The 15551-nt window shown below is 42.5% G+C and overlaps 1 protein-coding gene across 2 annotated transcripts in view; it reads right to left on the bottom strand.

Moving 5' to 3' along the window:
• ctnna2 (catenin (cadherin-associated protein), alpha 2) overlaps positions 1-15551 on the bottom strand; it is a 280279-nt gene that overhangs the window by 237756 nt on the left and 26972 nt on the right. Inside the window, exons 2-5 of one of the 2 annotated variants that reach the window (XM_079338023.1) lie at positions 14958-15153; positions 11423-11589; positions 10296-10415; positions 8080-8346 (exon numbers count right to left, since the gene is read on the bottom strand). In XM_079338023.1, the coding sequence (XP_079194149.1) occupies positions 8080-8346; positions 10296-10415; positions 11423-11589; positions 14958-15153 (750 nt within the window). Of the gene's footprint in view, positions 1-8079; positions 8347-9325; positions 9433-10295; positions 10416-11422; positions 11590-14957; positions 15154-15551 lie in introns of those variants that run through there. The other variant, XM_079338024.1, reaches the window with a different exon arrangement.

Here is a 15551-nt window from a genome sequence, read left to right as displayed (position 1 = left end):
GTACACACACATCGAGAAAGAAGCACCCTTTCACTGTGTTTTTTCGTCAGATAGCTGTAGGTATACAAGAGATGTGATGACTAACGGGACTGGGAGAGGGTAGAGGATGGCACAGTTCTGCTAACTGTGTCATCCTCTCTCTGTTTTTTTTTTTGCTTTTTCTTCCTCTTTTTTTTTTCCGGGCGGGGGGTGTTAGCATTAGGAAGTGAGGAAGGCAGAGTGATCCAACAAATGTGGGCTGAGGGGTCAAATTGGTGAGGCTGTAGATGTGAATTCTCTTTAGCGAAGCTGAATTCAAGGCTCCTCGTACATCAAAACACCTCGAGTCGGAGGATAGCTTCCCTCTCATTACCGTTACAAAACCATACAAGGTGATGAAGGCGCTAGCTCTGAGCTGAGACTGAGCCAGACTTAAAATCTCTGTTTCTAAGGACTCGGAGGGAAAAAAGGATAAAAATGGAAAAGGGAGAGAGGGAGGGTGGGAGGAAACGAGAGGAAAAAGGGAAGGCCAAGTGAGGAAAGTGATTCAACACTGCCATCTGTTGGCTACAAGAGGAACTGTCTCCTTTGAGTGTGAAGCTAATTTATTTGAACAGCTGCACCTTTGTCCACCTGTTTGCACTGATCCAACAAAAGCAGATGTGACAATCGAATGACAGCGCAGGGCCAAACTTGACATAGTAATAATAAGAAAGAAAAAAAAAATGTCCAATTCAAACAACGAGGTGGCATCTTTGTTCAGAGAGGGGCAAATTAAATTTGCTGGTGGAAAAAGAGAAGAAGGGGAGCTGAGAACAAGGCTATCATTTTGATGCAATCTTAATTATGTTAAAAGACTGTTTCCATCTTCTCCCAGTGATCCCCCCGCTCCTCTAATCGAGGGACGCAGCAGCCACAGCAGCAGGAGAAGAAGAAGAAGACCTTCTGGAGCTACGACTCCAACTGGAAGGCTTTTTTTTTTTTTTCCTGTACCCCCCCTCCCCCCTCCCCTTAAACTCAGTTACATTTACCTGAGTTCGAGCGTGTCGTGTATTTCTCCGCATGGGGGGAGAAAAAAAAAAAAAAAAAAAAAAAGGTGAGTATGAAAAGACCTCACTTTGCTGCTCCTCACAAACTACTTGTGTGTGTAACACTCGAAATACGAGTGGGAGAGTTGGAGAGACCACCAGGGTCATCATTTTAAAAGGCCGCTTTAGTGCTTCCTGCTTTTGACTGCACAGAGATAAGGAGGCTCGACGAGGGGGATACGTGATAGACGGGGGGAGAATTTCGGGATGTTAAAAAACATGCCCAGCAGATAGACGGTGAGAGCAAGAGATCCATCTATCTCCTGCACGCATGTAAATAACCTGTCATCTCATAAACGGCTCATTTGGCACACTTAACTTACATAAGGCATGTGTAGGTCTGCATGTTGAAAGAACTTGCTGCAGTCATTTCAAAACTCCTCCTCTTAAGCACTTTTTTTTTCTTTTTTTTTTTTTGTCTTCCTTAACTCGAACTGCATTTTCACACTGTGTACGTGTGCTGTGACCTAAAAAATCTCCGCCTGTGTTCGCTACAGTGTGTCTTCACCCACACACCCGTAGGGCCTTGACTCCATCTGTCCTCCCACTGAGCTCAGATCCCCAAATAAAGACTTTCATTCCCACATGACAGGGCTTTCCCCCTGCATAGCGAATTTAAAGGTGGCCATCCTGAAACTCTGCGCCGCCTTCACCGAACCCTTGCTGCGTCTGCAATACTAAAACCCATTTCGGCAGCGTCGTGTTAAATCTGTCACCGCACAGCCCGCTATTGCAACGACTGAATAAATCCAGGGAGGTGCTCGGTGAAAAGAAAATGGATTTGGATGGCATTTTAGCTCATTAGTACTGTTAATTATAGGCACTACTCATGTTAATCACAAAAGAAAGGGGGAGCTCTGTGTAGGAAGAGATAGCCGGTGCTGTTCTGATCGTCAGCTTTAAAACCAAATGTCATCCTGCCATCATGACTTCCAGGAAAAGTCAGACACATTTCTCAAACTTGTAGGAGGGAGCCTTTAGGCCTTATTTATGATTTAAAAATCATTTATAACAATTCCGCTTTGTTGTATGAATGAGAAATGTAAATGTCTTGATGAGGTTTTTATTTTTTTCTGCTTTGGATGTGTCTCGGAAACGTTCCGTGGGATGTGACGTGTGTCTGCCTCGTTTTAAACGCAGGGCAAACTCATCCCAGTTTGTGTCGTAGTGGCAGCTCAGTACAATCACAGACTGATCAGCAATCTTAATGATTATGAAACATGTCTCATGATGATAATAGATGTAAGGTGTCTTCTTGTTTTCGTGGCCTTGAAGTCTTTTATTGAACTTGGTATTAAACCGTCTCAATGACTTCCATTGAAGCGACAGTCAGCTACGGTTAGCGGTAGCTTAGCACAAAGTCCACTAAGCTTTCTGATTGTAAATGTGAAATGCTTTATTCCGTGTTTTAACCCCGACTGTTTGCCTTGTGGAAGAAATTCCAAGCTGGAGCCAACTGCAACTGAAATGAAATGAAAAAGAAAACATCTCTACAGATGTTTGTCTGCTGTGAATAAATCGAAATATTTACATTGAAGGGTAAAAACTGACGACTGCTGTCCAAACAACAGCCCAGTGTGTTTTTGCTCCAGTATTGCTCAGAACAATGACGCAGCAAAAAAAACAAAATCTCAGATCACAGTACAGGGCACCCCTTCACTCTGATGAGGATCTTTTAAAGGTAAAAAGGTTTTGGGGGTGAGAGGTTTGAAGTCGCCTATTTGTTATATGCTGTATGACAGTGAAATTAAGTGAGTTTGAACTGATGCTGACCTCCATTTTTCTCTCTTCATAAATCTTTGTCTCGGTGTCCTAAGTTGACTCATTCCAAACTAATTCTAAGTGTCAGTTAAAAAAAAATAAATAGATGAGGTCACCCCCTCTTTCTTGTCTTGTCTGCCCTTTCACTCTACCTGCAGTATAGACCTGCAACTAAAAAAACAATAATAATAATAAAAGCTTGTGTCACAGGTGCCGCATGTTTCCGGAGCAGTTTTTTTTTTCTTTTTCCCCGAGGCGTACAGTATGAGCCGCAATCGACGACGACGTGTCCTCAGGATGTATTTTTCTTTAATTAAAGCTGGAAAAGACGCCCACGTAGCAGGGAACCATATATTCCTGCTGGTTTTGTCTGTGTTGTTGTGCTACTTTTACAAACACATGCTCATTCCCTATTGATATTGACGAGATGAAAGGCACTCTCTGTTCTTTTCCTCAGTCGAAGCCCTAAAAGGGAAACTTGCTCACAGTGTGAGCAGGAACATGCATCACTGAGTAAGTGTGAGACTGACATATATTTAAGTGAATGCTTAGACACGGGGGTGGGGGGGGGGGGTGCATCTGTCTGGCAGGAGTAAACTCACTCCTATAATGAAGTAAATAAGTAGATTCATACCACAGCTTGATAACAACACAACTGAAAGGGATCCTGTACTTTTTCTTTCCCAGTCGAGTGTGTCTATCTGAGTCTGTGTCTCTGCTGTAGCCAGGTCTGGATGCATCCAACCATCTCATCAGGAGAGTCTAAGAATGAGAAACTGACAGATCAAAGCCGACTTAGGACAGGGAGCATCACCCCAAAAAACAGATAAAAGCAATCATCCAATGCTGCAGCACCCAGAGGGACTCCATTACTGAAAACACAGCAAGCGTGCAGGGGACGGCTGGAGGGTTTGTGTGAAGCGAAAGGGGGAAAAAAAAAAAAAAAATAGAGGAGAGAGATGATTTTAGTTCATCTGTGAGTATCTGTGAACGTGCGTCTCCTCCGACCAGTGTTTCACAGGATTTCAAAAAAAGAAACTTTAGGGAGGAGTTTGAAATCTATGTGCGTCAAGTCCTGCAAAGTTCCCTTCCTCACAGCTCAGTATATCAGGTCATTACTATTCAGTGAGGATCTTGACCGCAGTCTGTGTCTCTGTGGTAAGTAAGGAATTAAACATGCACCAGCTTCGGGCGAGCACACAGGGCTAAGCAAAGGGCAATTTGTCTCATTTAACTGCTGCCTGTCTGCCTGTCTGCCAAATGGAATCAAATTATGCAGGTCTTTTGCTTTCCTAAAACGCTGTTGCTGTTTTACATAAACACAGAGTCGGTGTGATTACTGTAGGCCACGGCCGCGTGAACAACGGGCGGCACGGGAGCTTCACGAGAAAACCAGAGTTTAGCTCTCATCAAAGCGTCGAAGGCCTCACTATGAGACGGCTGTTTGGTTATTCATCTGCGTCTCAGCCTGCTGAGCTGACACTTCACCCCCACGGCACTTAGTCAAAAACATGACCTCAGTGCAATGGCACAACTCTACCACAAGAGGTCACTGAAAAACAGTGAACAAGTAAGAGTGAGAGCGTGAATTAATTCTAAAAGGACATCGTGAAAACCTGAGCGTCACATTTCTTAAGATGTATTTAGACACGAAGAGTTGTTGCTATGTGAGTATGGTCAAAATAATTATCGTGATTTTTAATTTTTTTTTAACCAAAATTTAAAACTACTCTTTTTCCATGATTGTTTATTAATGTTCTACTTTTAAATGTAAAGAGGCAGGGTGAAGAGTTAGGTTCCCTTTTTTACGACCTTTACTTATCACATTTATTAGTCCATATATAAAGACCTTCACTATGATTGTTAAAGCTTTAATGTTCTCATACATTCTGGAAGCAGGACTCACATGAACTGGCTGTCACACAAACTGTGTATATGCACTCGCAGGTCGGCCGGCTCCATCATGGTGAAAATCCTTATCATAAAAATGTTTGTATTGATACTCAGATCATGATTATTAAACACGACTACTGTACTCATTGACTTCACAACATGTGGATCACATGCAGAGGGTGAACTATCAGTATTTGTAATCAATAAATAAAGGATAGATACAAAATAAAATAACTACTTTTTGAGGTATAGGTAGTGTTCTTTAGTGAACAAAATAAAAACAAGAACTTAAGAAAATGTACCACAGATGATAGAAGATGTGGACAAAAGGAGCTCAACATGGCAGATTAAATGATCTTGTGTTCCTGCTCACGTCATGGATTCTTACCCTATGTAAGTATTGCCCCGAGTGGCTCACATGAAGAGAGGAATCATGGTTAATGAAGTCAATAATAAAGATGTCAAATTCATCCGCTTCTGTCTGCATGGTGTACATGGTAACACATGGCTGCCACTGACGTTTGTCTTTGATTATGTTGACCTCTCTCTCTCTCTCTCTCTCTCTCTCTCTCTCTCTCTCTCTCTCTCTCTCTCTCTCTCTCTCTCTCTCTCTGACATTGAGCATTTCGGTACTGCTCGCCTTCTGTGACTCTTTCATTACAACCAAGCCATAACACTTGTGAAATTATTTCCCTGACAAACTCCCCCCTCAGTGCCTTCACATCCTGCACCCTAAACTACTCGAGTGTGTGGACCTTTTTGTCCTTTTCCTGCGAGCGTTGTGTCCTCCAAACTTAAACTATACTCTAAAGTTTCCACATCTTTATTCTATTTAAAGTCTAGTTGGTGATTATCAAAATGAGAGAGACGAAACCTTCACATGTCTACGGATGGATTGTCTTAATATCTTATCTCACATATAACATACGTCGAATACATTTTATTTCACCTGCCAATATTTAAAAAAAAACCACACAGCTGACATCAACCTGTCTCTGTGTGTGTGTGTGTGTGTGTGTGTGTGTGTGTGTGTGTGTGTGTGTGTGTGTGTGTGGACTTTCTTTGCTTGTGACTCACTAAATGTTCTAAAGTTCCCATCAAAGCAGGCCCGACTATAACTTCAATGAAACTAGAAGCATCTCCGGCTTTGAACAAAGCTGCTGTGGCCGCTCAGTAAAGTTGACCTCAGGTGAGAGGGTTAAAGGTCGGCTTGGTTCCAGTGAGTGGATTCAGTGTTTTGAAAAAATGCTGGGTGTGAAACATAAAGCCAATCCCATTGTTCTTGCCAGTTTCAAATCAAAAGGGTTTAGAGAAAGTGTATTGACATCAGAGGGGAAAAGGGTTTTTCCATTTCATTTAGAGGACAATTGATCAAATAAACAGAACATAATCTGTGCAAAACTATTGTAATACCTCAAAATAAACTGCTGTAACAACAAAAGACTCAGACTCGACTGCTGCTGCTGCCAAAAACAGAGTGGAGGTGCACAGAGCTTCATTTTCCATCAAACTGAATATTGCTAAGGTGCTCTGGGTATACTGTCTAATGATTCCACATAGCACTGTCATTGTTGGGCTTGTAAAAAAAGACTGACTATATTATAGTGAGTGTGATATTACCATGTGGGGATGTTGTGATTGATGGAGGATGCACCACAGAAGACAGTTCTATGAGTTACTGTATGTGCAGCAGCCATTAACATTAAATGCTGAGGTGAAAAGGTGCACTGCTTCTCTGTGTAGCAGGGTGTTGTTGGCAGAGGAGGGGGAAAAAAAGTCGCTCAAATGTTTTTTTTTGTGTAATCTCTGAAGCATCAGGGGTTTTTTTTACGCGTCTCATTTTAACCATTATGTTTGAATTGCAAAGTCTGTTGTTAAACGCTGCAGTGATGTTTGAAGTCTTAAAGACACAGCACTTGTTCTTTATTTGTCCGAATGTATATCGTCTACAGAAAAGACGTGACTCTCTTTTATATCAACACTCTGCTTAAAGCTCTTTAATAAGAAATGAGCTGCCTCGCAGCATTTCCTCATTCCTCAGTCGGCCTTTATCACTCACTCTCTTCAGACGAGATGTTTGCTTTTTTTCTTATTCAGCACCTGAATCCTGCGACAGCTTACGGCAGCTGCTTCATGTAAATGTACTTACACTAGATTTTTAACCTTCCAACTTTTGTCTGTAATCTTAATCTGTATCTTTCTACATCCTGTATTTGTTCCCAATCGCTGAACCTTTTTTAATAGTTGAATTGATTTAAAGCTTTACCTCATACTGTATCTTATTCTCTGTTTTTAACAGCTTTAAAAGTCAGGATATATCCGCAGCTTGATGTTTTTAAAGGCCTTATTTCAATCGTTCTTCAAATCATTTTTTATAATTGCTTCTTGTAATCATTTGAGATACTTCTGGAACTGTCTTTATGTCATTGCACAGTCAATGAGGACTTCTTGAGCATAATGAAACAATAGTTGATGGATTAACATTAAGCAAACTAAATCTCCTCATTTTCCTCCTGGTCCTATTTAGCATCAAGCTGAGGAGATAATCATGCCAGAAAGAACCGTGATAGATCGAAGGTTATTATTTTATTTTGAAGGAGTAAGTCACTTCCCCTCAAGAGGACTGCTAGTTTTCACACTCAACACTGTTTGAATTCACAACATTCTCAGTGACCAGCACAAGCTCAACGTCCTGACCTGTAAACATAACGTTCAATAAGAGCGACCAGCCCGGTCACCATCACTGTTCAGCCACTAGATGGCAGCAGAGAATCAAGCTTGGCTCACAGGGCAGTTTGGCTTGTTGTTTGTGTGCAGACTAGATAAGAGTCAGGGTCGGCATCAAAGCGCTGTAATTAATTATTGATTCAATGTAAAAGAGCTGCTTGACATGAGACGACACAGAGATGCTTCACATGTCATTGTGACAGCGTGAAAGCTGCAGCACAAACGCCAACGCCAGCAGTTACCAATAACTTGTGCAGATAAGATGAGAACCTCATCCTGATTCACCATGCAGTCATCTTCATGTATAATGAATGTGTCTCAGAAGAAAGTGGGAATGTTAATTTGCACACCATGGAGAATGAAAAGCGGGTGAAACTTGATGAGATAGTTAAAACCAGGTCTTGGAGGAAAAGCTCCCGATATAACGACTGACGTGTGTTTCTTGTTTTAGGCCCAAAAGATATGACCTGATACGCCGGCGTGACCGAAGGGCGTATCAGTTTGAAATGAAACAGACACAGGAAGGGGAGATGGAGTTTGAAAGGAAACTGTGGAGTGGTGTCTCAATACTTGTCAGAGGTGTACAGTATGTGTCACGTGTGGTATTTAAAAAGGATTCTTTCTGACTCACATCGAATTCATTGAGGGCAGCAGCCAGCTCTCCGATTCCAGCGTGTCCGTGTTTCTCGTCAGTGGGTGAGCTGGCCTGAGCGGCGCTGGAAATTCCTCCGATGGCCTCCTGGACCTGCTTGAACACGTAGTCCCGGTTGGCGCGTGTGGCCGCCACGTCTGGGTGGCGCAGGAACGCCTGGGAGGCCGTGTACAGCATAGTGGCGTTTTTCTTCAGGGCGCCACGTGCTGCTGCCATCTCATCTCGACACTGTGGGTCCTTCAGTTCCTGGGAGGGGCGACAAAGACTCTCACTTTAGCACTTATTTCCACACAAAGGAGGCGTGTTTCTGAAAACGTCGGCGTCATTTCGTGAGCAGAAAAAGACAACATTTTGAAGCCGGCGACTGTTGAAAATCCAGCCAATCAAACGACCTGTCAAAACAGAAGTTCATCTACCACGTGAGAAATTGGTGTTGTTCCAACTGTGCGAAGTTAGCGGTGATGTCAGCAGATCAGAAACCCTGTAGCTGAGTGTTGTGTGTTGCTCGGGGACATCGCAGCAGGTCGGATGTTTGCCAACCTGACAACTTACAAGAGAAACTCTTCCAAAAAGCTTTTTGTCACACTGGAGGCCATGAAAGAGAAAAATCTTCCAACACTTTCATGTTTCATCCTCCTGGGTCGATGAAGCTCTCGAGTGGAAAGTCTGCTCGTTTACGGTTAGATTAAGTCATTTAAAATGCAAGTGAAAAACAGACACTTCTAGAACACATCACAGCCTGTATATATTTAGTCTGACACTGCTCAAATAGAGTGATAATTAGTGCCACAATGAGACAGAGTCTATGCTCCAGCATCCAGCAGCTGTAACTTTCATTCACACGAATGGGAAATGGACTGACGCTTACATTTTTACCTTCCTGGTCTCCCCAGAATGCTTCTACACCTACACAGAAAGTGACCATCAGAAATAAACCAAGGACACATCCAACGTGTGTCTGCAAGAGCTGGGGATCAAACCGTCGACCTCCCGGTTGACGTACGACCGACTCTACCACTGAGCCTCCTTGAATTCAACCCTCTTCAACCTAATTACATCTCATACAGTGCAAATATATATATATACATATATATATATTTTTTTTTTTTCTGCTATAGTTTACTTTCGTACTGTGTCAATACTAATCTGATATTTCTGCTATATCCATTCAAATGTATTATGCTGCTAGCTGTAAATGAGTCCTACCACACATATCCCAGCTTACCTTAACGAGAGTCACTTTTTACATTCTTCTTGTTGTTTTGGTTTTAGCTGTGTGCACTTTAAGGTGAAGCCCAGTGATCTTGTTGTATAATTTGTAAAATGACAATAAAGGCATTCTATTCTATTCTGTTCTATTCTGTTCTGTTCTATTATATTCTGTTCTATTCTGTTCTATTCTATTCTGTTCTATTCTGTTCTATTCTATTATATTCTGTTCTATTCTGTTCTATTCTATTCTGTTCTATTCTGTTCTGTTCTATTCTATTCTGTTCTATTCTGTTCTGTTCTATTCTGTTCTATTCTGTTCTATTCTATTATGTTATGTTCTATTCTATTCTGTTCTGTTCTATTCTGTTCTATTCTGTTCTATTCTATTCTGTTCTATTCTGTTCTGTTCTATTATATTCTGTTCTATTCTATTCTGTTCTATTCTATTCTGTTCTGTTCTATTCTATTCTATTCTGTTCTATTCTGTTCTGTTCTATTCTGTTCTATTCTATTATGTTATGTTCTATTCTATTCTGTTCTGTTCTGTTCTATTCTGTTCTGTTCTATTTTGTTCTATTCTATTCTGTTCTATTCTATTATGTTCTATTCGAACAGGGTTGAATTCAAAGAGCAATTCAAATAGTCTCAGCTTAAGTACACATTTAAAATGACAGGGAACTCTCCTGCTTCGTGTGTAACTCACTTCTTTTCAGGCTACTTTTTATCCAACGCCATTATTCCCCCAAAAACTTAAAAACAAAGCCTAAACTCTGTTTGTCATTTGAGCTTCTTAACTCGGACTAAAACAGCATCATCACACTTTTATCACCAGCTTTTTAATCGTGTTCTGCTCCGCAACTTTCAGAACCACAGTTGAGTAATGCAGAAAGGCGCTCCTTGATGAGCTCTGTTGCATGCCAACTCTTGGTGCCTGAAGTCAGGAAGGGCTGAATGGCTTCATGAGGCAGAGGGCTGCCTGTTACCTGCTGTCTCCGGGCCGCCACGTAGTTCAGCTTCACCATCTCTTTCCCAAACTCCTTGAAGCGGTTGGCCAGGTCCTGCTCGTTGGTCGCGTTCTTTACTCCCTCCAGAGCCTCCTCCACCTGTCCCACACACACACACACACACACACACACACATAAATACAGGAACTTCCAAAAACTCTGCCCTTGAATCCTGACTGATGGATTCTTTAAAGTCTTGTAAGTCAAAATAAACCTGAGCAAGCATGAAGTTACACGTGCGTATGTTGAAAAAGAATCTCTTCCCTGTGTTTTTGCAGCCGGCTTTAAGAAGACAACAACAAAATAAGCCGGGCAATTTTAATGGGTTTCATTTCAGCGATCTGCATTCCCTTTTACATCCTAATTGTGAACTTCTTTCTCTGCTTAATGAAAGCAATGCATACGATGTAATGGGAAAGAGAGAAGAGAGAGAGATAACTTTTAAGTGGCCTTTGATGGCGAGCTTATAGTAGCTCCAGTTAAGCCCTTCAGAGGGCTTCAAGAATGAAGCCGGAAAGAGGGACTGAATGTGTGTGTGTGTGTGTGTGTGTGTGTGAGAGAGAGAGAAAGAGAGAGAGAGAGAAATTGTGTGGTAGATCTTCCCACTTCCATATCGTTCTTTTCTCGCGCTCTGTATTAACTCGTCTTTAAAAGCCTCTCGCCACTTTCAAAGCAAAGACCCTTACGCTCTTCCGCTGACTCTACACTGAGCCGTGTGGGTGTGTGTTTTTAATCACGCCCGGGCAGGCCAGGGGTGTGATATTAATACACGAAAAAAAAAAAAAAAAAAAAAAAAAAAAAAAAAATCAGATGTGTGTTCCCAGGACACCTCCTCCGTGCCTCATCTATATGCTAATGTGTGCAGAGGTTGTGATAAAAAGCAGACATCGCTTCTGTGGACGACACTGCACCAAGAAGAGGTCCTTTGTCTAACATGTGAGGGCACCTGTCGGGACACCGTGCACGCACATGTAAACAACGCGCTTGACTGTATCACTTGAGTCATTTTACGGCCCGCGAAGCCGATCAAAAAAAATAACAATACTGCTCCGTACAACTAAATTCGCCACTTTTTCTCTCAAGTGATTCGACAGCCGCCAACTTACAATTTTCAGGTGAGCCAGCAGCCGCATGACGTCAGCCATGTCGGCGAGGATGAGCAGGCGGGTGACAGCAGAGAGCAGGGCGCGGGCGGCCCTCACCATGGTGCCGCGCTTCACGGAGGAGCACGGGTCATCGGCGAACTCTGACGAGGCGATGCGCATCGTCTCTCCTGCAGGAGGAAACACAGAGAGAGAGAGAGAGAGAGAGAGAGAGAGACGGTGATGTGAGGAATGTCGGGGTCATGTGTCGTTGTCCGTGTGTGAGTGCGCGTCATCGTCGGCGCATACAGGGCACAGAAATGAAAGCTGAAATAGGCTGATTGTTTTTTTGAAAATAACCCCTTGAACTCAAAATCTCTTCACCTCATCCGAGCACTGATTTTTGTCTTCAGGTGTTTGTTTTTTTTGTTTTGTTGTTGTTGTTTTCAATGGCTCTAGTTTGGCAACCAGAGATCTCATAAAAGAGTGGACATTCAACCTTTAATCCTTACAGAATATTCAGGAGACTTATCTCTACATGATGTGCTGTGCAATGGTTTAGCGATGACCTCACTCTTCACCTAAGGCCGCTGCACGAAGCGTTCCTTCTGCCTTGTATCTGACCCAGGTCATTTCACCACTTCTGATTTGACTTGATGACTTCTTTCACTTAACCTTCATCATCAACATCATCAACCTTAAAAACCTCTGGCCAAGACACCTTGCCTGACTACAGCTTTGAATAAAAGGAATATTTCTACTTTCTTTTTGACAAAACGACGGTGAGGAAACAGGCTGTTTCTGACATAATGACGCAAAAAGGCTCACGGCTAGCTTAGCAGCAAAGAGGAAGAGCGTCAACGCTAGCAGCTCTCTTAGCGTAGATTAGAAATAACGAGCTGAAGAAAGCTATTAGTGGTTTAGTGATGTGATACTGTAAACAGCTTGAAACCTAAATAGTCAAATCTGACAGACTTGTACGTACATGCACCAGGAAGGAACTCGAGCCAAAATACAAAATCACACACACACACACACACACACACACAGATTGCAGCCTGTTGTGTCTGGCCCTGTGATGAGCTTCTGAAGGATGACAGAACAAACGGCCTGATTACCAAGTCCCTGTGTGCTCTGAAATCACCCTCCGTGATTCAATCGGGCCAGGATGAGTGTGTGTGTGTGTGTGTGTGTGTGTGTAACGATGAGGTCATGATGACAGAGGTCTGAAGAGCTCATGACAGAATGAAAGGGGTTCTGCAGCTCACCGTTACCTTAAGTAGTGACGGTCTCAATTTGTAATGAAATAAGTCTTCTTGTCAAGTGTGCAGAAAACCTTTTTAATTCCATACTTTTTTTCATTCGGAAACATTGGATGTGATGTGAACATGTGATAATAATGCTTTTAAAGGGAGAGAGAAGCGAGAGCCCAATCTGCAGTCCACTTGTGTGCTTCGGAGCATGCCCACTTCTCCAATAATGGCAGTGAAAGGTTAGAAGATGTGGAATATTAACTTTTATCTCCGTTGCCTTTTTCAGAGGGCGCCGACGTGCAATAAAAGACTCAAAAAAAAAAGGGCAAGGTAAGAACTCATGAGAAGAACTGATGCACACATATGAAGATGAAAGTGTTAGAGTGTGCCACACGGGTCCAAAACCACGTGGGAGTCTTTTTGTCCTTTAAACTTTTTTTTTTTTTTTTCTTTCTCTTGCATGCTTAACAAGCGAGGAAGATGGATCCTGTCCTTTGTGATGTCAGATGATGTGATGGCCCGTACGGCGACCGTCTATTTCACGCTTCAAAAGAGCCGTGTGCACACGCAGTCCAGTCAATGTTCAACAGCACCAGCACCGGCCAAGTGGAGCTGACAGTGCAGAAAAGGGGGAGGCTGGCTACAACATGACACACTGAACGCTGAGCTCCATTCGCTCTTTCTGCTGATGTAGATATTGAACAGGGGGGACACACACACAAAGATTAGCTCCATATGAAAGCTGGCTCACTAGCACTCGGCCCATGGGACAAACTTTTGCGAGTTCTCATGACACTGCCTCATCTGAGTGGCCAGAGAAGTGAAGAGTTGCGTACGTGCAGAAGTTGAACAGATTTGCCTCAAATCGCTGCTAATGAGAACAGGCATCTCTAACGTTTTAAAATTCAGAGAGGCTCCCCAGCATCACAGACAGTCGAAGCTTTAACGATGCATGACTTTAGGGTAAACAAGCCCAGAATTAGGCTCATTACATTCATGAAGCTGCGTGCTCCAAGTCAAGCTCAAAAACTAATGGCTACTAATCTTTTATATTTAATGGATTTGCCTCGCCACTCTTAACTCAGCATCCGCCTAAAGTTGTGCAGACATTTGACTAGTTCTGACTTTCACAGCACTTAATACTTTGTCGAAACATACGTTTTTTTACTCAATTATTCTTCTGTGTGGCCTTCATCACTTTGCACTTCAGATCTTTCAAAGAGAACGATGCCAGCAGTGATTATTTCTTCGATGTGCTGTGATTTTTGCAGCTGAATACTTAATTCAAGCTTCCTATTTGTCTGTTTTATGTTTCGCTTCTTATCAACACGGAAAGGAAAGGATGAAGAGCTCTGTTATCGTGATCTATTACAATGAGTTACCAAAACACTTCAGATTCTGTGTCACAAAGTCAATACCTGGACACAAGAGTGTGCTTTATGTCTACCAGTTATTTCTGTAGTGAAGGTGGTTCTATACTGTTCATTTTTCTGCACCGATGTGTCTCAAACGACTTCAGACATCTTGGGCACAAGATACAAAACATATTGAATGCGAGTGTGAATTATTGTGTGCCGCATCCTCAGCTGGTGAAAACAGTGTAAGAGACAGAAAAGACTGATTTCATGTGGTGAAGGAAGCTCGACGGCATCTTGCTGCAGAGTCGTGACGTATTGGCGGCTGAATTCGGATGTAAGCAATCACAAGGTAGAAGGCGGGACTTAACATTGGGGTGAATGTGATTGGATCGTTATCTTCGACACTGCTACGGCGATGTAATCGGTCAAAATGAGTCAACGCCTCCGAGTGCAGCAGGAGTCGTCAGACATTTGGAACGTTCTCCAGGAGAAGAAAAGAAAGTTGACTTTGATGTAAAAATAAAATCAGACAACATGTGATGAAATGATGCAGATAGTTGCAGATAAATAAACATTTAATGCAGGAATGTTGGCTAAAACTGGGAAATGTTTTTTTATTTATTTTTTTTTATTTATAATTTGATGGGGACTTTAAGCTGTCACGTAACTGACTGGAGAGGGACGATTTATATTAAAAACCCATGTAAATATCTTAAACTGTGGGTTCTTAGAAAAGTCATCCAGCAATAAAGAAAAACCTTCAGACCAGGAGAAAATGCATGTTGGACCTTATAACAGCAAACAGGACCTGAGATCAAAGGCAACGCACACTCAACGTAATGCAGGAGTCAGTTTAAAGCAGCCCAGAGTCATACGCCAAATCATAGAACAGATTAAGACTGTTTGACAGGAACTGGAGAAGGGACATAAAGGACAACACGTACTCACCTTGCTTACGAACATCCTCCACAGCAGCGATGAGCTCCTCCTTCAGGTCCTGGCTGTCCTTAGCGATCTGCTCCCCCTTTTCCAGAAAGTTCTGAGTCGCCTGCTCCACGGACACAGCCAGGACGTGAGCCTTCTTGGAGCGCCCCTTCTTCTTGCTGGACGGCCCTTTGTTGCTGGTGTTCACCAGGGTGGTCACCTTAAAAGGGAGAGGAGAGGTCATGTCACATGTCACTGAGACACATCCAGTCATTGAAAGCTGACGACGACGATGACGAAACGAAAGACTTTGTTTGAGGACAATAAAGCCAATACTCTTACTCCTCGAGTTGTCTGTGCAGACTTGTGTTTTCTGAATGATTCGAAAATAACGTTAGCGTTCAAACTTGTTGCGTTGTTAGCAAATATCAACAGCTGACAGCGGGGAAAACAAAGCCTTATTAAGAGATAAATCAACATTCAAATCTGTATCACACTGAAACAGATGCAGAGCTGTGTGCAGCTAGCTCCCAGTGATGCCAATGCAATTAAAAGATAACAATTCACTAATCCTTTTCTGTCTTTTGGTCTTTTATGAAAATGTATCCCTTAATGATG

The sequence above is a fragment of the Symphodus melops genome, assembly GCF_947650265.1.
Source record: "Symphodus melops genome assembly, chromosome: 2".
NCBI classification, from domain to species: Eukaryota; Metazoa; Chordata; class Actinopteri; order Labriformes; family Labridae; genus Symphodus; species Symphodus melops.
The sequence above is the reverse complement of the archived record's forward strand: the minus strand, read 5'-3'. Positions and strand labels throughout refer to the sequence as shown.